At 43.0% G+C, this 25,437-nt stretch overlaps 1 protein-coding gene across 6 annotated transcripts in view; it reads left to right on the top strand.

Moving 5' to 3' along the window:
- The window catches only part of vps13b (vacuolar protein sorting 13 homolog B), a 394,723-nt gene that overhangs the window by 152,112 nt on the left and 217,174 nt on the right, over nucleotides 1-25,437 (top strand). For 5 of the 6 annotated variants that reach the window (XM_074654548.1, XM_074654549.1, XM_074654550.1 and 2 more), the window contains 3 exons: nucleotides 3,717-3,823; nucleotides 8,469-8,601; nucleotides 24,438-24,571. In XM_074654548.1, coding sequence (XP_074510649.1) covers nucleotides 3,717-3,823; nucleotides 8,469-8,601; nucleotides 24,438-24,571 — 374 coding nt within the window. Of the gene's footprint in view, nucleotides 1-3,716; nucleotides 3,824-8,468; nucleotides 8,602-10,353; nucleotides 10,468-24,437; nucleotides 24,572-25,437 lie in introns of those variants that run through there. The other variant, XM_074654553.1, reaches the window with a different exon arrangement.

Below are 25,437 nucleotides of genomic sequence, written 5' to 3'. Positions count from 1 at the left end.
CGTCTAGGCCACTGAGCGGTCTTCTGGTGTTTTCTTGAGGAATCATTTAGGAAGTAAGAAAAACAGCCCTGTTATCATTGTCATCACTTTCTGTAATTACCCACATGCCACCCTGTTAGAGCAGAGAAAAACAACAGTTAGCCTGCCGCCGAGGTCGCCCTCTAAGCATGCCAAGCCGTTTCATGGTGCTGCGCGCTTCAAAGGAGGTGTCACTCTCCGGCAGTTATGTCAACACGGTGATGAAACAAGAAAACACAGCGTGGACGGTAAAAGCCTTGGTCTTCAAAGCCTTGTAAGCCAGGTCAACACATATTTTGTTTCTGTGTCACTGTCAAACTGGCAGAGAGACAGAGAGAGAGAGAGAAAAGACTGTTTGCTCTGTTAATTTCAGAAAGAGAGCTTTTTGAGTGGTGTTGTGATTTATCAAAACGGTCATGGCTGTCATTGGCAGAAGCCAAACAGACGTGACACGCAGCCACAATAAGATGACAGCTGCTGGCATGACACTTTAAACACTGCTGATACAATGCCAGTTATTTAAGCAACCGATTTACTAGACTTTAATACAGTCAAAAGTCAGCTCCGTTCAGCTGATGATGAGACAATTTTGTCATAATAGAAACTTACATGTGTGGGTTTTTGTGTGTTGTATTTGGTCATGGCAATGACGAGACATTCTGCACTGGCTCTGTCACAAAAAAACAGGAAGAGCTCCGGGCTTTGATGCAAATTTTCGTAGTGGCCAAACGGTGGACTTACAACTTCCTGGTCCGTCACGTGATGCCGTTGGGCCCAAAAACAAAATCAACTTCCCAGTACGAATACTTGAGTAGTTCTTATTTAAACCATTAGGTCTTAAAGGTTGTAAAATGCACTAATAGCTGAGTCCAGAGTTATTTTCCTTATTCCGTTCATGTGAATGAGACCCAGACCGAGGCTGGACCGAGGGCTGGGAGGCGGAGTTAAAGGAAACGCTACTGCTCTATGGGCCAAATGGATGCGGAAGATCGCCGGAAGATCCGGGTACTTTTCCACTCGGCAGTCGAGCCATTTTGGCTTCATGCGCCTCTGAGCAACTCTCATAGGAATGAACAGGAGCCCGCCTCCAACGCTGTATCCAGTTCTCTTTATACATCCATGCTGGCACTAGGGATGCACCGATCCAACTTTTTCAGTCCAGATATCGATAGCGATACCTCGGCTTTGGGTATCGGCCGATACCGAGTACCGATCCGATACCAGTGTTTAATTAGTAAACTGCATGCCTCACTGTGTGGAAGTGGCCGGATCAGGCTCAACTTAAACATCGCTTTTCTAACTTTTTAAAACAAAATGTAACAAATAAATACAAAGATAGAATTTTACACTGAATGTTATTAAATCATACTCCTGCAACTTGGTAAAAAACCTTCAAAATTAACAGGAATTACAATTCAATTGAAAACCTTTTTAATGCAGCAACAAATTGGTCAAAAGAACTAAAATTCCAGTGTATAATGTATATTGTATACAAACATAGAATTGAAGTGAATAGATCGACCTGCTATTTGAGTCAGTATCGGCCCGGTATCCACTCCAGTATTGCATCGGTGCATCCCTACTGGCACTGCAGAACATCCACCACCACCAAAAGTGACCACTCTCTATTTTCTTTGTGACTGTTCCACCTTAAGTTTAGAATGAAAAAAAGTTGGTGGCAGTATTAGTGTGTCTGTATTGGCTTTAATACATATTGATGCTGTGTTGCCAGCTCGGGTTGGGAGACTTATCTGCAATTAGGCATTTTATATCTTTTTATTTGCTCATTTATCTCTGTAATAACTGTTAAATACACAATCCATCTACTAAGTCATATGATTTATTGTGCCATGACTCATTTCTGCTGAATGTGCTTTGTCGTGCTCGCTGCACATCCCATAGACCGCAATTTAGGGTCAATTTATTGAATACATCTTCACTACTCAGCCCATTCCCAGCCTTCTGGGTCCTATACGGCTCCCGCTGTTCTGGGCTATGATGAAACCACTTGGAAGTCGGGCCCCAGCACTACAGCCACAGCCAAAGCCTATTAAGCAGCCGCACTGTGGTGTAGCAGTTCAAGCCACAGGGCTGAGGTTGTGATTCTTCGTCAGGAGGAGGAGGAGGAGGAGGGGGGAGAGGTGGGTGTCTTGGATGACGAGGAAGGGTGGAGGTATGGTTTCATAAGGGAAGGGTAAAGAGGGGTGAAAGGGGATAAAGGGGGGCAAGGAAGGATGGTTGTTGGGGAGACATGGATAGGGAACCAGTGGAGACACCGAAAGATGGAAGTGATGGAAAGTAAAGAAAAATAGATGAGGCAATAAAGGAAGAAATGTATCTCAGTTTGACTTGATCCAATGAGAAAGTGTCCCCTTAACCATTACTCAGGATTGAGGTGCACCTGGATAATGATCAGACATACACAGACACTAGTACTGGTACATGCATGCACTATATCATACTGTACTGTAGATGCACACACCACAGACTTCACACATTTCACACACTCATATTTGACAGTACTGACACACACACATTTCACATCGTTCATGCTTTCACTCATACACATTTACTTGATACTGCAAACACACACACACACACACACAGGCTCACAGGCTACAAATCACTGAACGTTGTAAAAGTGGAGCAAATTAGGGCAGTTTTATTTGCATTGTTCACAGGGAATAATGGAGGAGGGAGCGATTCCTGCCAAGCCGGAGAGCTGGTGTAACAAAAATGCGTGTGTGTCGAGGGAGGGTTCGTAATCGTGCTTTGTCCATGCTTTAGAGACACTAAAATGTCCGGCAAAGAAACAGGCAATCAGGCTTTGCCGGAGGTGAAATGCACACACATTTACACATTCACACTTACACACTCGCAGCTTTGCCTCGGGGCCTGAAACAGAAGACGGGGGTCTTGTCCAAAGCTCCATTAAACTGCCGAAAGTCCTTCTAGAGCTGAAACATCCTCCTATCGTCATGCTGGGACATTCCACGGCACGCCAGAGACCCTGCGCTAATCCTGCCGGCATGGGAATCATTATTGATAGAATCCTAATGCATTACCTCAGGGCCCGCTTATTGTTGGTAAAGATTATTATTTAAGAGTAAACCAAAACCCAGAGAAGGTCTCCAGTTTCATAGAAATTTATCAAAAGAAAACGTTATTCTTGGCTTAGTGTGATACCACTTTGAACAGGGCAATTGAAACAAACTGTGCTCCTCGCTGCGCTCCAACAAGCAGGCTCGATACCCGCCAGCGGGTCATTAGGACACAGTGTGTAAACTGCGCGGGAGAGGAAGAACCTGACACTCAATCTGAGCAGATTTGCCCTAAGTCTCTTTCACTCGTTGGTTATTACCTTACATTGATTTCAGTGATCCGTATCGATGTGCCTCCTACTTTGCAGCATTGGGATATTTTTGTCTATGTGAGTTCAGACCTCTTGATCTGGTTGCTATTGAAGTGTTGATCGCTGAAGTTTAGTATCAAACCACTGCTTGAGTGCTTTTTCAAACAACGTGCCTGTGTTTGCCAGCGGTAATGTTGATTTTGTAAAGGCAAGACAGATGTACAGTATATCCTTTCCTATTTAGTCTTTTATTTTTGGAAAAATTGCTCATTTATCATGGCTTTCGTTTTCTTTGTCTTGAGAGTTGCATTATTAAATCTCTGTTCTGTGTTCTTGTGTTGTCCAGGTGCAGTCCTGCTGGTCAGTGTCCAGGGCATAGCTGTCAACGTGGACCCAGTTTTCTGCACATGGCTGTTGTACCAACCTCACAGAGGGAGCAGCAAGCAAAAGCAGGTACCTGATCCTCACATTTTCAGTAGGGCTGTCAGTGGATTAAAATATTTAATCATGATTAATCGCATTATTGTCCATAGTTCGATCATGATTAATCGCACATTTTGTATCTGTTCAAAATGTACCTTAAAGGGAGATTTGTCAAGTATTTAATACTCTTACATGGGAGTGGAAAAATATGCTGCTTTATGCAAATGTATATATATATTTATTATTGGAAATCAATTAACAACACAAACCAATGACAAATATTGTCCAGAAACCCTCACAGGTACTGCATTTAGCATAAACAAATATGCTCAAATCATAACATGGCAAACTGCAGCCCAACAGGCAACAACAGCTGTCAGTCTGTCAGTGTGCTGACTTGACTATGACTTGCCCCAAACTACATGTGATTATCATAAAGTGGGCATGTCTGTAAAGGGGAGACTCGTGGGTACCCATAGAACCCATTTTCATTCACATATCTTGAGGTCACAGGTCAAGGGACCCCTTTGAAAAGGGCCAGGCCAGCTTTTCCTCGCCAAAATTAAGCGCAAGTTTTTTAGCCTCTTTGTCAATAATCTAGTATGACCTGGTTGGTACCAATCCCTTTGATCCCTTAGGTTTTCTAGTTTCATATGATACCAGTATCATCACTCTAGCTCTTAAACCCACTACAACCTCCAAAAGATCGAGTGCATTAATGCGTCAATGAAATTGAAGGCGTTAAAACAAATTTGCGTTAAAACATTATTATCGCTTTAATTTCGACAGCTCTAATTCTCAGACAAAATGTCTCTCTCTGGCCCTTTGTGTCAACATTTAATCATGTTTCCCTTTTGATGTTTCACATGTTTGCATTAATAGTAATATTAATAGTACCTGCAGCATATTCTACTGTTGCACTCATTCTAAGCGTCTCCAGTTAAGAGCCTGAAGGGAATGTAAATGTCTCCCTCCCTCCCTCCCTCCCTCTCCATTGCTTCTCATTCCCAGCTACCTTTTTCCATGTGCTCTGCTCCCTGTCTTCCATCCACTCTCTCTCTATTTATTTGACAGGGGTCATGGTGATGGTTATGGACATTGAATGCTCTGTGCCCACACTACATACACACACATACATACACACACATGCAGACATGCTCGGTTTGATTGCCTGGGATATAGCACAGGTTCACCCCATAAAGGCACATAAATATATATAGTACATGAAAGTATCATATTGTAATACTTTAATTTTTTTTTATTTTTTTTTTACAAGTTGCTCTGTTTCATGCCTCCTGCAGTTTGGAAGGGCTGTCAGCGTGCATGTGTGTGTGACAGACAAAGAGAGAGGGAGTTAATTGCACCAACTCCTTACTCTCGAGGTTATTGCTGTACGGGGGTAAACAGATGTTATGAGTTGAACTGCAGCCAGTGTGAGGGATACACAACTGTGGCTGCTGTGTGTGTGTGTGTGTTTGGACATGCTGCAGCAAACGTGTGTTCATGTGTGTGTGTGTGTGTGTGTGTGTGTGTGTGTGTGTGTGTGTGTGTGTGTGTGTGTGTTTCTGTGAACTCAGCTGCCTGTCAGGGCCACTTCTCAAGGCCTGGCTGGTTTAGACCTTCAGCTGAAGGCCACACAACAGCCTGTGAAGGACAGGGGAGAGGACACTGACTAGGGTCAGGATGGAAGGAAATGATGGGAAAGGAGGACAGATGGACTAGGGGAGAAGGACGTGTGTGTCACATTAAAGCAGTAGTAGGCGAGATATTTTTATAAAACAGTCGCTATATCCTGACAATAGTGCATGAGACAGGTAATCTGAAAAAAACAATGTGCCTCTGTGTTCTCCGGTGCTCCTAATGGCATCTGATTTCACAGACCGTCGGAAAACAACCAGTCATAGTCGAGCTGGAGTCTGCCGTCCAGCTGCCGTCTATGAGAGCCAGCTGTCAATCACTCGCAAACTCCAACCAAACGGTCAAACCAGGCAGCGCTGATCAAATATGAATCAATATTCTGTTACTGTAATGCCTATTCTTTGCCTCAAATGTCAGATACATCTTGTAGTGTACTGTTTAGCTGTAAAATGAGAAAGTTTGTGACCCGGCAGCCATATTGAGATCTGTCAAGGAAATACCAAGCACCTCCCACCAGCCGGAGCACAGCCAATAGGAACGCTCTCTCTCTCTGAAATGACCTGTGATTGGTCAAAACTCTCCCGTCAAGGAGAGAGATTTTTTAAAGCCTGTAAACAGCCATGAGGAGGTGCAGAAGTATAGTTATCTCTCAGAACACTTGAATTACAATATGCTGAAACGTTATTATGGGATTTTGCCCAATGATGCCAAAAACGTTCTGCCTACTTAAGCTTTAAGAGAGGAATGGGAAGGGCTTTGGTAGTGCATAGGAAAGAGGAGTGGGGGAAAACCAGATAAAAGATGATGGGAGGGAGAAAGAGAAGACAAGGGAAAGTATCAGAGAGAAGTGGAGTCACAAACAATGGAGAGGGAAGGCACATGGGGGTATGAGAGAGACAGAGAGAGAGAGAGAGAGAGAGAGAGAGAGTAGAAGAGGTGAAAAGGAACGTGTGGAGGGACAAAAGAAAACACCTTTGAATGGGGTAGAGTAAGAAGAGTATGGAACAGAGAGGAGACATCACCAAGCATAGGACAGCATCGAGAAGGTGCAGAGAAATGAGAAGGAGTTGGAATTAAAAGTCAACTGAAACTACCCGAGCGAGCAGGGAGCACAGACTCACAGGCCACAAATCAGAGAAGTAGAGGGAGATGGTTGGGGAAGCGGGTAATGAAGAGGGGGAATAAGAGGAAAAAAAGGAAGGTTGAGAACCAAACAGGCATTTGCCTTGGCTGTTTTCACCGCCCCTCAGTGTGTGCGGTAGAAGGAGTTAGCTCATACTATGTCATCCATCAGGAATGAGCGATGGTCATTGGGTAAGGTACCTGCTTTTAGCATTGAGTAGTCAAATGTAGCCAAGCACATATTTTCCATGAAGTGTACAAACTGAATTATATAATTTGTTTTTAACCATTTTGCATTTTTCTTTAACACATGAACCAACAAAACAGTCATATGGTTTGTCTGTACAGTATTTTACTGTCATGTATACTCTATAAATCCATATTTCAGTTGTTTTTTTTCCAAACATGCATTTGTTGTTAAAGCCTCCAATACAGTGTTTGTGTATGCTATGGGTGTATTTAAGTGTCTTTCTAATTAGAGAATATTTTGAACATCCTCCAAGCTGATCTGAAGATGCAATTTGTAAGATATGGCCAGAATTTTAGCTTAAACATATTTATTAGAGTATTAAATATTTCACAAATCTCCCTTTAAGGTACATTTTATCGTTTCGTTTTCTGTAAGCAGTGTGGTATGGAAGCGTGGTGGAATTAGCAAGCTAGCTAGCTAGCTGGTTAGCTCTTTGGCTTGATCCGCCAGGCTTTGGTGCTGCACTGATTACGGAAAATGAGCTGAACAGCGGGCTGGTGGCCAGCGGCAGCACCGGGTCTTTACGGTCCCCCCGCCTGGGGACAAGCCACCTAGCCAACTAGCCAGCCAGCTGTCTCCGGGAGCTGCTTCCGTTCTCTTCCGGGCGAGCTGCGACCACACACTTTACGGCCCCACTGACGTGGGTTCTGTTGTTACCATAACAACTAACAACAATCGTCATTTTCTTTTGTACTAGTCACATTACTACAGCAAACAGTTCATTGACCCTTCTACTCCTAGGTCAAATGCTGCCCCTTATTTCTTTGGAGCATGTGGCCAGATCTTACACACTGCACCTTTAACAGACCTGAATCTGATTTTCAAGTCGAACGTGACTTTGTGCAACTAACCTACTGGCCTACAGTATTTCACTCACCCTATGTTAAGTTGCAAAAAAAGCTTCGAAGGATTTGGCGTCATACCTCAGTCAGTAGTTTCAAATACTAATGTAATTTGGGGGCCCATTTTTAATCTTACCATAACCAGCCTCTGGGTCCCGACCCAGTCATTGAAAAACAACTGCATCAATGTGTGCGTGTGACTGTTTACACAGGCTGCAGTACGTGGTTGGCCTGCAGCCTTGTGCAGCTGCATCATAGCCTCGCGCTGCTGCTGCTGGCTGATGCTAATGGGGTTTCCTTATTTCAGACCAACCTTCCACTCTTCTGTCTTTCAGCCATCTCACTGCCAGCTAGTGTGTGTGTGTGTGTGTGTGTGTGTGTGTGTGTGTGTGCGTGTGTGTGTTTGGCCTGCCAGCAGCATGGGAGACTGCTCAAAAAAAACAGGGAGCTGTCACTAGTCCTTGTTGGTCTTGGAGGCCTCTGTTGTGTTCCACTGCATTTTTCTTTTCTCTTTCTCTCTCTGCCTGCTTCTCTGTCTATGCATTGTATTGCATTACGCATTGTGTCTCCTGTTTAACCCACATCTTTATAGCTGTCTAAAGTTATCCCTGGGTCATGGCCTCACTAACACAGTACAATGTTGATACAATACAAAACAATATTTGAATAATTTGTGCTCTTACTCCTGATGTTAAAATAGCATTTTTTTTAAAGACCTAATGGATGCATATTCAATTGGAAATGCAATCATGTTACAGTAAAATCACATATTTCCTTTCCCATGACCTCATGGATGCTCAGTCATGCTGTGATGTCATTGCAGACTCCAGGTTCAGTTCCTCTGGCCAAGAGGAGAGAGGACGAGGTGTCGGTAGGGAGCACACCGCTGGCCAAACAGCCCTCCAATCAGGCCTCGGACTATGCCAGCAGCCCGGTCAAAACTAAAACAGTGACAGGTAGGTTGGTCAACCCCAAGCTCTGCTATACTGTAGGTATAATATTGACTGTAGGTATAATGTGACATTACACTCCATACAATAACATGACATTAACTCCATGCAGCAAAGAGGTTTACACACATAAAGGGAACAGGTTTGTAACAGATCTTCTCTCAAGTGTTTGTTTTCAGAAGTGTTTTGTGTAAAGATTAATATACAAATGAAAACTGCAACGACATTTACCTCTCCCTCGATATTTGCAATAACTACCACATGTTTCTATGTTTAAGGATATGGTCTTTCACTGGTAGAATAACACTATTTTTACTGCATTTAACCTTGTTTCTATGCGATGAAATCATGTTACTATGTTGTTACATAACACACTACCGCTCGCTGACACCTGAGTGAACCCGTTTCTCAGAGGACACCACATATCCAGGCATGTCCTCCTCTGTTTTCCTCCTCTGGTAGTATTACTGCGGGCTCTGGATGCCCAGAATAGATGAGTGGCTTGGCTGTGCGGAGCCTTCTTCCATGCCAGTTTTCCGCTTTTCTGGGACCCCCCTGTTCAGAACGAACTCGTTCAGTGCACACACACTAACACACGCACACAACTTCACAGAATACATGTACATATCGGCACACACATACATGCATACACGTACATATAGGCAGGCGGGTTTATACTGTACCTGAACCTGACGAGCCCACACCCTCATGTAGCATTGCTGTGGTCCTTACTTACACGTACTGTAGATTCTCTCCAGAATTTTCCAAATCGGTCTCTAAGTAGGAAACTCTGAACCCTTTGGATGGAGATGGACAGATTGGAGAAACGGAGGAGAGGAGAAGAGAGATGAGGGAGGATAGATGCAGTTCCGGACCTTGTCACGGATGTTACTGCTTGCTTTAGTGTCAGGAACACACTGTTAGGTACACCAAAAGTATCCTTAAGGTTTTAGGTTATTGTTGATGGTGGCAACGCAGCCTGAGGGAGGAATTCAATTACTGATGATTCATGGCAGCACTTTGCCGCTGCTCCGGTGCAAATTTGGTGTCAGTATGCCGACGTGCGCAGCAAGCATTTAGTCCAAATGTCAGTTTTAAGCTAACTATATTTCTGTAAGTTAAGCTAAAGCATGTTTGACACTTGTGTTGTAGTGGAATGTGTATAAATCAGAAAGTTATGCGGTATTAATGTTTACAAGCGCCTTAACTACAGTAGCTTGCTAACATTAGCTCGCTAACAGCTAATTCAGCATCTTAATCATCATCCATCGTCATTTTATTTATCAACTGCAGCCCTGGTAGACATAGGGTGCTAAAGTAATCCTGTGACATGCTGAAATCACATTTTTTTAGCTAGCTGCAGGCATTTTGTTAGCGTTTCAGCCCTTTGTTGCATATTGTGGCGCCAAATAGTTTTTCCCTCTGGTGAGTGTGGGTTTCAGAGTATGACGCTGTGTCCCTGTGGTATTTTTTATCAATGTGAGGAATCTGTTTAGTGGACCTCAGGGATATTGTATGGTGATCAGAAAAAACTACCTGGAACCTCAACACAAACACACACACACACACACACACTGTACAGTACACTTCCACTCCTACTGTACCTGGGAGGATGGCTGGAGCAGTCACTCTGTTAAGGAGCTGTCCATGACACAACACAGAGCCTCACTGACTGCAGAAATGGTTTTCATTTAATACTCATGTGGTGTATTTACGAACCTAATAGCCCTCCTCCTCCTCTCTCGTGTTCCCCTATAGATATTTAATTAATGTGATCCGATGGAACGTCTTGGCTCGCTTCATGTAACTGAATTAGTTACAGAGTTTAAAAAAGGAATAAATAAATACGTAACAAAAACGTCTCCCAAGCCTCTACTGTTTGACTCTCACAGTGTTTAGGCTCCAGGTCCTCTAAACACTTTAACGGTTGAAACATTCTCTGCCAAAGCATCGCAGTGAAGAGTCGGGGGAAATAAGCAAGTGGTTGTTTGTCTTTTTTTTCTTCTTTTTTAAGTCCCTGGGAAATGTGTTCCCAACAGGAGTGATGAATCCCTGTTTTGGGTGAAGTCATCCTGTAGCTGTAAATAACATTGCATGTCTATGACGTCCCCCCCCATGTCAAGTGTTTTGATAGGAAAAATGCTCCTTTGACATTTTAAAGTCTAAAAAAAAGGCCATTAGGGTTGTTTCCTTGCTCGCTTTAAAAGCTCACAGCTAAAAGGTCACGCTTGCTTTTCCTCCTGGTTTTCCCTCTGTTCCTTGTTTTATTCAAAATCTGCACTAATGGCTTTTCCATCCCGCGGCATCTTTGCTTACTCACATCTCAACAGCATATTCTCTCATTATGGCTCGTCAGTAAACAGTCACCTTGGCTCCAACGCCGCACACAAAGCTAAATCAGGCTGTAGCTTGTCAGCAACACTCAACTGACTAGAGCAGTGTTTCCCAAACTTTCTTTCTGGCGACCAACTTTTTAAAAATGACAAACCATCGCGACCTGATTCTCAATAGGGCTTATCTATAAATCGTGAGAAGAGCAGATTTGTGGGTAAATGAACATTCTTGACTATTTTTACTGTCATTTCCGCATCACCTTATATTATCTTGAATAGGTAAGCCAATAGTTTCGAAAAGATATACGTTTGATAAATCACAACTTTATTCAAACCTAAAGAAGTTGTAGTTTTATTGCCTAAACCTAAAGAAGCTGTAGTTTTGTTGCCTAAACCTAAAGAAGTTGTAGTTTTGTTGCCTAAACCTAAAGAAGCTGTTTTGTTTGTGTTCAAAACGTGACATTTCATTCAGTTTTACAACATGTTAGAACGTGTTGCTTTTAAGTTTTACTTTCACTTTAACAATGTAGTAGGTGTAGTAGGCCCCTAATGATCCACATCTATGGTGCTTATAGTGACTGATGTTATCAGGCCTATTTAATGACCTATAATAGTTGATTCGGACGGTAAATGACAAGGCCTAGGCTGGATTTTAGAATTAAACGACGACACACACATATCACACAGTGTGTGTTGACTGTTGAAATGTTAAGTGGTCAGCACATCTGGCCTGAAATTGTGTCCGTTGGATTGTTTAGTGTTAGACCTATTTGTATAAGGCATCTCATTGTTGGACTGCATTAGTTAGTTAGAAACATATACTGAGTCAGACTCGAGCTCTTTCTTATCCAAATATTTCTCTTGTGAAGTGAAAACAAGGCATTGGTAACTAGGTGCTGGTACTGTATTTTGTTGAAACTCAACCCCCAGTGCCCCAACACTCCCAACACTCTGTGCTGGAATAGAACCTGCAAGTAAATGAATAGCATCTTCTCTGGAAATTGCTGCGGTGTTACAGGAGTAGATGTAATGAAAAGTTACAAATTGTTTCCGCGAGCAATCAGAATAAGGAAAGGGCAAAGGCATTTAGCCCTTGTGGTTTTAATCATGGTGAAACAATAAGCCTCCCTGCAGTCACAGGACCTTGATAGACTGCAGCTCAACACTGCAGAGGAGGACTTGCAGCACAGCAGGTATTTAGTTTCCTTCATCCCAGTTCCACCTTATCCTTGTTACATAATAATGCATCCTTCCTGCAATTAACTATTTTGTTTCTCTGTATGCGAAGATGACTTTATATCTTGAGCCATGGATGAAAAATATGAACTCCCAACGTCTTGTGGTGATACCTGATACACTGTTCTTTTTAGATTCATAAATTTAAATTCTGTTCCACTTCATTTCTCTTAATAATACATTGTTCCTGTGATTAATTGGAGGATGATAAATGGAATGTTAATTCTTCACATTCCCTAGGGTTGGCCGTCCACGGTGGGGTAGATACTGGATACACAGAAACCTGATATGTAGACTGATCTATCCTGATATTTAGCTTCCCTTTGGGTAATAGTTGTTTAATGTAGAACTGTGTGGAAAGAGCTGTTTGCTGAGGCATCTCAGGTAAAAATCCACCCAAATACAGAATTCACTTATGTTAACTCCATAACTGTACTCCCCATTTCCACCGCAGGAACTTTCCCCCAGAGCTAAGAACCTTTTGAGAAACTCATTGTGTTTCGACTGCAGGGACCAGGGTCTAAATTAAGTTCTGGGGACATTTTACGGAGCCTTTTTACCACCCGAAGAAGGTCCTGGTCGGGGGCTAGTACTTTTTGAAAGTACCAGAACTTGCAGGGATGACCATCGCTGATTTGTCAAACACACACACACAGCACTGCAGCTTCAACTGTACCGCTTCATTCATAAAACAAGGTAGTACTCTGGTATCGATTTAGGACCATTTTAGGACGAGGGGAGAGCATTTCTCTTTGTTTGACAACATTAAAAGTAAAGTTAGGCTCTGCTGTCAGCATCCCGACTCATTTAAAAAGAGAGAGAGAGAGATCGTGCGAGAGAGCTGAGGAGGCGAGCGGTAGAAGAGAGAGAGAGGAAGCGCGGCAACGCTGTGAATGTGAGATTGAAAAGTTATTTTCTGATTGTTTTACGGCATTAACCTTCTCAAGCACAAATAAATAAACATGAAACGCTCAACTGATGATTTACTGTGGAGAGAGACTAAATATATGCAGCAGTAAATGTCGTCGCAGTGAGTCAAAACCTAACTTTTTTTCCAGCGTGTTTTTTAGATGAAACAGGCGGACACACTGAACTGCAGGCTGCAGAGTGTGTTTACCGCTGTGACCACCAGCAGCCCTCGTCCCATGTCGTGTTGCTTTTTCATACGTCAGAGGACTAGTGTGCCTAATCTTCACATCTCACAACTGAAGGAACCTTTTACTTTCTTTGAAAAGTAGTTCCAGGTACTAAAAGTCCTGGGAACTTTTGGTGGAAACCCATCTTAGAAAAGGCTCAGGGTCATGTGAATAACATATGTGGATTCTGTTGTTAGGGTGGATTTTCCCTTATAAAGCCTCCCCCCCCCCAGTCACCTCATGAGAAGAGCTGCTGACATCTAACATGTTATGATTGGAATTAGCCTCTCTAAAGATGATTTATTAATTGCTTTACCATGTGTGGAGCACACTGTGAATAAGGAGCTGGGTGTTTAAACAGGAGGGAGATGATGGGAGCTCACTCTGGTTTAGCTGTTATGTAAAAAAACACTGGCCAGGGTCAGCATTCAAATCCAACTTGGTTATTAGTTTATCATGTTTGCCTGTGGTGTTTATACTTTGTTGACTGTTAGCTGGACATAAAACTGTCTTCTGCTTTTTCCTCGTCAGCAAGATGCATTTGATCTCTAAAGCCGTTTAGCCACAGCGAGCGATCTGATGGGTTTTTCAGAATCTATTCGTAACGGCTGCATGTTTACCCCAGGACACCCGATCCAACTGTTTAGCTTGGGTTGAATCAATAAGCCTTAATGATTTACTAAAGGGTAAAGCTGATGTGAATGGAGTTGAGAAATGACCATTGTGTCTTGATGGGCCTTAATCTCACAGCTGTGACGGAGCAAGGTTTTCAGGCAAATTAATAATTGCCCTGAGAAATAAACTGTGTTGTTGTAAGAAATGAATTGAAATGGACCGGCTCATGTTTCCCCCTTTTGGAGCGGGTACACAGAGAGGCATTCTTTCTTCTTTTTGCTAAATTATCATTTTGGCCTTTTCCTCGATAGCTCTAATGTGCTTGTTTTAACGTGACTTCAAATAAACGTCCAGATATATGACAAGGTCGATTTTAGTTGCGGGTTTATTGCCGGCATATAATTTCTCAGGGGACTCTAAGGGGGTTGTAATCACCGCAGCGGACGTTTTATTTTTCAGTCTTCAGTCATCTATTTAGGTAAACAGAGGAGAGATGTGCCGGTTGTTTGCCAGTTGGAGTCAACACGTGTTCGGGCTGCCATTCACGGGGATGCATGGGGAATAAACACACATACAGTAAGACTGGCTCAGGCTCAACAGGGGCAGCCAGCCAACTGGACTGCCACTGGTGCTGCTGCTCAGTTGACCTTCAGGAGAAGACGTCATGAGGTTCTTATAGGAAACATAACACTGGTATTTTGTTGCAAATTAATTTACCTTAAGTGTGCAACTCAAATATTTAACCCCTGGATGCTCGTAATGTATGTATGTTGTCATAATCCTGGATACTCCCTGTAAAGGGCGGGTCCATTACTTACTATGTTTTTTAATCATTCTGTAGCTTCATAGTGGTGTTCCTTATGTATTCAAATCTGATCATTCAAATTTTGAGTCAAAGTTTGTATGTTTTAACGTCAAAATGTTATTTTCCCAAGCCCTTCTAAAAGCTTTTTACCCACTGGACCTGACGTAGGTTTCTGCATGATGACGCTGCTATATATGCAGTATATATACAATCCTTATAGTCAGTGTATTAACGTTACATACAGTAACTTAGATGGCGGTCTGCACGCTCCCAGTTTGGAGAAGCAGACAGGATCGGATCCGCAAGTCACACAATACCGCAAACAAACTAACTGATCGGTGCAGCGGTAGACCAGCAACTCCCGTGTTCTGCGAGGTAAAATGACTGTTTTTGTAAATGGAGTCTGGTGTGGTAGCTTTGAAGACTGTCAGTTCCCCATCAGAAAGGGCTTTCTAATGGTAAAGCAGTGAAAATATTCTAAATATAGCGTTTTTAGGTGGGTAAAATACGTTTTTCTGCTGCTCCCGTCCACAGCAGCATTACCTCGCCGTCAGACAGCCCTATCCGACGGGGAACTGAAGCCGTTATATCGCTCTCTTCAAAGCCACCAAACTACATTCACAAAAGCAGTAATTTCACCTTGCAGAACACGAGAGAGTACATACAACCCCACTTCAAAAAATCCAAACGAACCCTTTCAGTTATTTCTAAACTTAGCACAGCTAACGTTGACTCACCTAGTGCTAGCGTTCACATTATTCATAACCTTATTTATTAGCTTCGATTAGCCTACTTTGGTAATATGTCACTGCTTTTTGCAACGTCTGAGTGGGCGTTTCTATTTGAAAAAAAATAAAAAAATAAAAACAGAACGCAAATGGACCCGCCCCGCCCTTTAAGGTTTCCCTTAAGTCACTTGAGCTGCTGATATTAAATATGCTAAGTTACTACTTCTTACTCCACAACAGTTGTAGTCCCAATTACCTCAATACTGCACACTGAAAAAAACAGACAATGTACATTCTTCAAAAGAAACGGTATGAATGGTCACAGTACTGTTTCAACTGATTACTCCTTGAGTGCATTACGGTAAGATTTTCTGCTCCAGGATACATACTGTTCTGGCCCCTGTCCCCCCCTGAGACACTCTGAAGCCCAAAACGTGTACTCTCCAACCATGCAGTAAAGTGGTCAATTCAGAAATATAAGTTAACAGTTTGCATGTCCAGAGTGTGGTTGTTTGAAATACTATTATAAGATTAAATGACCCGATGTGCTGGATATATGGAATATTGATATAGAGCGGTGTTTTGTTCCGCCTGATTATAAATTGGCGAGAGCAGCCTTTTCCTGTGCCTATTGATTATCATGGTTTTCCACTGGAGCTATTGATTTCCCCACAGAAATCACCTCGGGGAATTACAGAATAAATCATAATCCACTGGAAGAAAATCATTTTCAGAGTTTTTAGCAGTTCAAAGCCTCCTCAGAACAATTGCACTCGCTAGATGTCCCTGCTTCCAATTGGCCATTTGAACGCATGCCTGGCACTTTTATGATGTAAAGAGAGTGTTATGTTGTTTTGTTACCACACTCGGCCCTAGCTACAGTTTCGTAGTAATCAAGGGGGACTTTCCTTTAGGCTTTCGTAAGGTGCCTGTTAATGTGTAGGCAAATGTACAGAGACACACAGCACTAGTTCACTGCAGATCATTTCCCCAGAAAGCACTGAGGGCAAGGTGATATCATACTAGGGGCTGTGGGGCTGCCCAGCTCAAATCTCACTACCCATATCCACTCAGCTCCATTTGGCAACGAAATATATTTCACTCTGTCTCTCTTCCTTTCTGGCTTTGGTCATTACACATGTTAAATATACAGGGCACATGTTACAAAACACCGCTGACTTTCAGGACCAGCGTTGGCTGAGTGGGACAGAAGCCAGTTCTGCTGGATGACAGAAACTTTGAACACAGCACATGGTGAAAAATAGTAGATATTTTCATGTTACTAAAGACACATCTGAAATTAAGATTGGCTCTTCATCGTATAAGGAATCATATTTCTCTTGAATTGTTTTTTCTTTTGTAATGACATATTCTTTGTACAATTATTTTTTTTTTTAAAGAGGACCTATTATGCTCATTTTCAGGTGCATACTTGTATTTTGTGTTTCTACTAGAACATGTTTATATACTTTAATGCTAAAAAAACAACGAACCAAACTCTTCGGACTCCGCTCCCTTTCCGCTCTAACTAACTTTGTTTGAGGACGTGCCAAACTAGCCGCTAGGCAGGTATTATGCAAATGTCTTACTTGGTGACATCACTACATTACGGAAGAAAAGGCGGGACTTCAATCAAGGCGTTTCAGGCAGTTCAGGAACAGTGTTTCTGCAACTCCCTTTGGCGTGGACTTTGGCCTTTGTAACTTTGCAGACCTTTTACATGCACAAAAAATATATAACACACTAAAGGAAAGGGAAAAAAGCACAAAAAAATAATAGGTCCTCTTTAAGCCTTGTCTATGTGTTTTTTGTTCTAAAAGTTATTTCTTCAAAATTCTCCCTTTTCATAATTGTATGGCTCTGTGGTTGGCTTTTATAATAGCTAATATTTCTGGTCAGTCCATCAGGCTTTTTCTGGTCGAAGTATATGGTCTGTCTAAATAGTCTGGTGGATAGACTAGAGGCTGAGGTTTTTGACTTCATTTTTTAAAACTAACCCCAACACTGATCATTTAACTCCCATCACGGGACTTGTTTGAATATTGCTTAGTAACATCACCAGAGGTGTTAACGGATTGTTTTTGTGTGATTATCCTTTACAAGAGAAGGACCGTGGAGCGGCAACTTTGAAAACAAGTCGGTTCTCCTCAGTTTGAGGTTGATTTCTGTCTGCCCGCACAATTACGCCACAAATTGGTTCACATAAAACTAGCCTCTAAGTATTTTCTTTATTTGTCCCTAATGAATGTTCTTATTGGCAGCAGCACCGTGTTCCTGATCGAGAGCCTCCCGAGTCCCGAGCTTCTCATTGTTCTCTAACATCTACCAGAGTAATGATCTCACTGGCTCTCCTTTACAATCCTAAAATTAGCCGTTGGCGCTCTGAGAACATACTTCTTTTGCTGAGAAACCTATCCTGCGACCTGGCGGTGCTTCTTAAAGGTTGGAACGAGAACTGTTGTCTTAGTTCCTGTCTGCTAGTGGTCTGGATGATGGGATTAGATGTAATTTTGCTGTTTACTGGGAGGACCAGAAAGAGAGAGAGAGAGAGAGAGAGAGACATGGAAACATTTGCATTGTTCACATTTTCAATCTGTAATGTAGAAGACAATATCCGGTGGTGGTGGTGGTCGTGGCTGCGGGCCTCACAAAAAAAAAAAAACCTTCCGTACTGATGGCTTCTCTGTGATCTCAACCGTAGTGCGCCAGCAAAAAGGTCGGGAACAGGAAAAAAAGTCCAGGTCTCATGGTTGGGAGACGTATATTCTGGAAAGACATTAATCAATATATTTTGGAGAAAGAAACGGCAGAGAGAAACTAATATATACTAGTATATACACACATATATAAGAGAGAGAGAGAACTGATGAGAGGACGTCAGGCAGAACTACACAGTCATACATAACTATAATCTGAGCCCAAGTAGCTTGATGGAAGTCAGGCAGGTTTTTATTGGCTGCCGTGCGCTTTTCAGAAGGGGATAATATTTTCATTGTGGAGTTATTTATATAGTTTAATTTTTCTGGTAAAGTCAATAATTTATCAAGGTAATGATGGTTGGAGTGGGGAAAGAAAACAAGAAAAAGGAGGAATAATGAGATAGGAGGCCCCCCCTGAGAAGCATGGTTGTGGTCTGTAGGGGACTCTGCTCGCTAGATGAGAATGTCTCTGGCCTCTGCACGCTGATGAGCCCGTACAAAGCCCTCCCCGGCTTCCAGGACAGACGGAGCAGTCTGTGGGGAGCAGATTTGTCCTTATGTATCCCTTCGCTGTTTTCATGAATGATAAGGGTATTAGGCCATGTGGATGTTGGCTGTGGTTTTTGAGGTTGAAGTGAGAGGAGCAGACAGGGAAGTTGGGGTTGAGTTGTGGTTCATCAGACGTGGGGTGGATTAGTGCGCAGGCTGGAGGGGGCTTAGTTCAGACGACAGAGGAACGGGAGGGGATTGGAAACCGGGTCGAGATGATTTCACGAGGGACGTATCAAAGGGTCTCGGTGTCACACTGAGAAGACGCGTCTTTTTGTTTTCATTCTTTACTTGTTGTGTCATGGTCTGGCTGGCAGACACTCTCTCCTCTCATCTTTTTTAGATGAGTATCTCAACTACACATTTTGTATAGGTTGGATAGCGATGTTGTGCATGATCAGGCTGAACTTTGATGATAATGATGATGAAAGTGATGACGATTGCAGTGGGAAATGTGTGTGATCCTCTTCTCGCTTTTCTTCTAGCCAGAGACATTAAAGTCTGTCTCCACATGCCTGAACTGAAAAGTCATTCCGCTACAATTACCTTGACTGGTGAGGGGACTTCCTGAAGCAGAGCTGGCACAAAGAGAGATCATGCAGTGTGTGTAGGGTTGGGTATTGTTTGGGCACCGATACCGGTGCTAAAACAATATTTTTTAAACAATGCCTGAACCGATACTTAAAAAAAACATGCAAAAAAGAAAAAAATGACGGTCGACTAGATAAAAGTTTTTTAACATGAAATTGATCAAGATATTAACTGTTAACACAAAGCGAGCGTTAAGAGAGAAGGTGGACTACTGCACGCAATGTTTCTGTAAGTTATTAACAATAATAATTGGAATTGGAAGCTTTGAACGATTCAGTACAGCCCGAATTAGTACTTTATAAATGCAAGATTTGCAATCGACGTTCATCAACGTTCAACTGTCATGCCCCCAGCCACAATTTTAGACTGTTTATGTTTAGGCATTTTAACCGTGATTAAACTTTAAGCTAGCTGTGAGCTAACAGTATGATACCTACTGCCTCTGCAAGCGAGTGCAATACTGTTAATCAGCGATGGCACGAGACATGCGGCGATGCTTCTGTTACCTGTCATGTCCGTTTCGGAGCACCAGAGGGAGGTTAGGAATTTAAGTGGCACGGAAATGAGGAACCGAAATCTGCGTTACCATTTGGTCCGCTAGATACCGGTCGTATAGAAAGGTTTCGGTACCCAACCCTAAGTGTGTGTAGAGTAGAAATAAATAGGCAAGATAAAACTCTTAAAACAAAGTCCTCTTGCCACCCCCTCACCCCCATTCCTCACCCGTTCGGTCAGCCTGGCCGGGCCGCCACTTTTTCATGGCGGCTTCAATAACCCCATAACAAATGGAGTTACGTAAATATTTAAATAAACACTGATCTGCATCCAAAACAAATAGGCGGGCAGGTTTATTAAAGAGCCCCATTGCTGCCTCTGCACGCAGCTGTAACAGAATATACAACACTTCAACTCACTGTAAACCATTTGTAAAAGGGAACATACCAGAAAGATAGCAGGCGGCATGGGGAAACGCCGAAATCCCTCAATGAGGCTGTTTTTATGGCCGACTTGCTCAACCACTTGGGAAGGACGTGCGGATACTTTGCGCCATTGCTGTTGTGAAGACTGTTAAATCAGAGGGAATTTGTGTGTGTGTTCACACATTTTATTGCATTGCTACTCTGCCACAGCGGTGTTGTGTTGTACCTCATGAAACGAGGCAACACTGATTTGTTTCTCGCCTTAAAGTCAACGTGCTGTAATGGGGCTCCGCGTCTCTCGGCCCGGGCTGTGGGTCTTAAAAGAGCCGGGCCTTTCGCTCGCTGGGAGATGTGATGGAGCTGTTAAAGAGGATGAATAATCACCAGCAGAACACGAGAATGTTTATAGGGGACTGGACTGGCAGCTCTGAACACAGAGAGAAAGAGGGAGTGGTGGGAGAGAGTGAGAACAAAACAGAGGAGGAAAGGAGAGGGGAAGGGTGTATGGCCAGAGTTTGGCCAATAAGATATTAGCCTAATGGCCTAACAGAGGGTGAAAATGAGGACATGGCTGAGATGGCACGAGACAGGGGGAATAACCCCACTTTAAGAGGACTCTCAGGACTTGTTAGGCCTGGGCAGGTTTAAGAGCTTTGGGCGCTCCTGTCATATTTCTCTTTCATTTGAATTTAGACCTCTTGTGTTTTCTCTGTCTTTCTCATTCTCTGTCCCTGCCTGCCTCTCTCTTTTTTTTTTCAATCCCCTCCCTGCAGAAATGGCGGGCGCCAAGTCACTATAACAAGATATGGCAGTTTCATTCCAAATAATGACCCAGGATTAACAAATAGAGTCCTGGAATGGTATTTAAAACAAAGCGGAGAGCAGACTGGCCTTGCATTGTTACTGCCTATGCACACTTTCTGATTGGCCTAACAGACTCTCTCCTGGGACGGACATTCACAGTCTTGCCTACCCCCAAAGTATAGAAAAAATGACTGCTCTCCTTGGTCTATTTCAGGTGAAGGTTAGCCATAAGGTCCATAGGATTAGGGCAATAACCAGTTTTTAGATGAAAAGTGCAGCCTCTGAGGCCTGCCCAAAAAAGTAATAATATCAAGAAGAGTGATGGGTTCCTCTAGAACATGACTCAGATTAAAATTTTGAAGGTGGAATTGATTTGAAATGAGAGTGTAGTAGAAGGTCACAGTGTTAAAGTCTGAATTTAATAACAGCAATTGTTGGCCCAATTTCAGGCTCTGTGCTGACGTGTGTGTTACCTCGCACGGCAGCTGGATTCTCGTGATGTCGGTAGATCACGCAAGAATTGCAGGATCACATATCACATGCAAAAATCCGTCTTGTCAGGCTTCAGGTAATGCGTTTAAATCCGGCAAGCCAGAGCACGGACCAATCGGCGTCCTGTGAGGAGCTACTAGCAGCTACGGGCGTGGCTTAGGTGTGTGTGTGACGACACGGAGAGGCGACTATTCATTCTAAACAACAATAGTGGCTCCTGAAGAGGTTAGCGTAGATGCTGCAGTAGCATCAGTTATATCAGAACTGGAGAGTATTTCTTCATTAAGGCTTTTCTCGACAGAAAAGATGTAAATGCTCTTCTCCCGACTGGCTTTGGCAAAAGTTTGATTGACAGATGGTTCATCCAATCACCTGCCGAGTGTTTTTTGGAAATGCCTGCCCTTTTCCAAACAGTTTCCAATGACCGCTTTTCAGATCGTTCTCAGAAGGTTAACGCGCGTGTGACCGCATGTACATTGTATTAATATTCACTGCATTGTACTCACACTGCGTTGTGCATTGTAAAATTAGTTCCACAGGTTTATGTGAGTGCATACTGCATGTGGCACACTGTACACCTACTCATGTAGGCTTGCATATTCACAATCGTGCATTTAAGCTCATAGTTGTAATTTTCAAAATGCACACACACACACACACACACACACACACACACACACACACACACACACACACACACACACACACACAGCCAGATAGTCTCCAACTTCTAGTCATGCGGGGTCCACTCCACCCTCACGCTAACAAATCTCATGGTGTGTAATAGATTAGTTTGGTAAATTGGGGGGACATGGTACGAGTGTGTGTGACCAGAAGGGTGGTCTCTGTTTATTCTAAGATTTCACCAATGATGATTGGTGTGGGTGTGAACTCATTTGGGGTCTGTTTTAGTGTTTATTCTGTTGTGTGTTGTCAGGGCAGTGTGTGTGGATATATGTTTGCGTTGTATTTTCCGATGTGGGAAGGCGCTGTTTGGTTGGGCAAGGATGTAATCCGGGTATGGGGGGGATAACCAGGACGCTGACGTAAGTAGTGAGACTGTTATTTCCAGTGATAACCACCAACGGTGTGCTGAGACATTGATGTCAATGTGGGTGCACCCAAAAGGTTACACATGCAGAAACACTACTTTACTTAACAAATAAATACACATTCACACACAGAGAGAGCATGCCCAGTCCCTGGGGAAGCATCTCCATGGTCTAGAAAGCTGGGCCACATGACAGAGAGCAGCAGCCACAGAGCTCTGTCATGTCTGTACGGATCCCCTGCAGAGCTGAAACAGGAAACAGCTCTCTTAATGCAGTGTGACAGGAATACTCTAACACACACACTGCCCGCTACAACAAAACACTATTGACAACCCAATGATATCACAGCGGTTTATGCAGCACTCTCTGCACATTACTCAATGAAAGACAGTCCATGAAACACAATCTGTCCTGTCAAAGTCAATTTCTGCCATCTGAGACGATGTGGATATTTAGCAAAGTATGCGAACAGTGGAATCGGTTGTGTACGAGGCTCGCAGAAACAATGTCGCTGACGAATAAGAATGAGGGAAAAGGCTAATTGGAAAATACGGGTTTGTCAAATGAACAAAATGTACAGTGCGGTCAAAGTACTGTGCATATAGTGCACAATGATGCAACACTGATTGTAGGCATCATGACAAAAACAGTCCATTTTCATAGTCCCTGAATGCCAGAGGCACCTGGATGCTGAGTGTGAGAAAATACCGTAAGAGAGTCCAGACACGATGATCTCGGCCTTCGGTCTGGTTTCTTCCACTTCCACACACACACACACAAACTTTACACACACGCACCTGTGACCTCACCTCATACACACACACATGCTCCCACCCACAAGTTTTAGGCAGGTTGCCACAGCGACCACAAACCAAGGTTACTAACCATCCTTTTTGTCCATCGCCCCGGCAACACACCCCTGTTGCCCCACCAACCCGCTTGGCTGTTTTAGTGATATTTTGGAGCGTGGCGTCTGAGGAGGCACGGCGGTGCTGTGACATCACCGCTGTTTCATGACAACTGTGGGATAGAGCTGCTGAGCAAGGCAGACCTTTTAAATCATGGAATATGTCTTAATGTGTCTTCAGAGGGACCCCCCTTCCCTCACCTCTGACGCCCTGATGGCTTTAACATCCACAGACCTCAGGCTAACCTGCTAGAATGTGCGCTCGGTCTATATGCCTCTGTCTCAGTCCCCTTCCATTTCTGCTCCTTCCACTCAGCTTCTCCTTTATCTGCATGTCTTCTTCTCTCACCACAACTGTCCATCGGACACTGAAGGTGTCCTTTTCACCTTCAGGTTAATACGGTGAGTGCTAAGGCTAATTGAGGAAGTTGTTGCTGTGGGACTTGTGTGCTTGGCTGTTGCCATGAGTGTCGGCGCAGACAATCGACCTTCGTCTGGACCACAGCAGGCACACCAGGACATGTCATGTCTAGGACACTGTGTGTGTGTGTGCGTGCATTCCCTCAGTTCTCATAGTTCCCTCTCCGGCTGTAGGAGACAAGAAACCTGAGTGCCAACATTACATCACCTCAATGAAGTGTCAGTAAAGCATCATATAACATGATACTGTACAGCAAATGAAAATAACAGTGAATTATGAAGAGAGTTAAATAAAGGATTAATGCAAGACAGAACATAGTCACATGTACCATATATTGATTTTATATCGTATGTTACAGGGTTCTACAGTACTTCTGTAGTACAGAGGTTGCTTCATCACAGGACCAGAAGTTTAAACAAAACTCAGTCACATTAATACTGGGCACTGTAAAATGATGCACAACCAGAATATGAATGATTTTTTTAAGAAAAGCTGTTTTAAAACAATATATGAATCCAATGTCTTTTGTCTTTGTCGCTTTCTTTCTTTTCCAGAATCACGTCCCCTGTCCATCCCAATGAAGGTGATGCCCGACACCACGGCAGCAGAGTCATGGACAACCTCAGAGGAGAGGATGAAGGAGCTCATCGCCCAAGCCTGGGATGCTGTTAAACGCCTTACACTACAGGTACCAAACTATAACTCCATTATTGTTGTACTGTTGTATACAAGATACTTATTTCCTTTGGATGGTGGTCCTTTGATGTTAGTCAGTGATATGCAAGATTTCACTGTTTCTCGTCTTGTTGGGGGTCAGAGTGGCCCAGTGGCATGTCCTTATACTCTAGTACTCAGGGCTCAAGCTACACAGTGAAGTCACATTATTGCAATTAGATTCTTTGAAATCTGGCACCCACATATCTATCAATAATGACTTTAAATGTCTTGGAAATTTCATGGAACTTTCTGTTATTCTGGTTTCGCAGCTAATTTTTCAAGCTAGAGTGAAGATACTGATATGATATGAAACTAGGAAACCTAAAGAATCCATTGGTACCAACCATGTCATAGGTTAAACAGCGCTCCAAACTTGCGTTAAATTTTGGCAAAGAAAAACTGTCAAGGTCATTTTCAAAGGGGTCCCTTGACCTCTGACCTCAAGATATGTGAATGAAAATGGGTTCTATGGGTACCCACGAGTCTCCCCTTTACAGACATGCCTACTTTATGATAATCACATGCAGTTTGAGGGGTTCAGGACAATATTTGTCATTGTTTTGTGTTGTTAATTTATTTTCAATAATAAATATATACATAAATTTGCATAAATCAAGCATATTAGCCCACTCCCATGTTGATAAAAGTATTAAATACTTGACAAATCTCCCTTTAAGGTACATTTTGAACAGATAAAAAAATGTGCGATTCATTAATCGCGATTAAATATTTTAAGCGATTGACAGCCCTAATATACAGTATACATAACTGTATATATTCCTTGTAAATACAATTTAGTTTTCCTTTTTTTTTTCCTTTAGTGCTACTTTTATACAG

The sequence above is a fragment of the Sebastes fasciatus genome, chromosome 12 (assembly GCF_043250625.1).
Source record: "Sebastes fasciatus isolate fSebFas1 chromosome 12, fSebFas1.pri, whole genome shotgun sequence".
NCBI classification, from domain to species: domain Eukaryota; kingdom Metazoa; phylum Chordata; class Actinopteri; order Perciformes; family Sebastidae; genus Sebastes; species Sebastes fasciatus.
The sequence above is the reverse complement of the archived record's forward strand: the minus strand, read 5'-3'. Positions and strand labels throughout refer to the sequence as shown.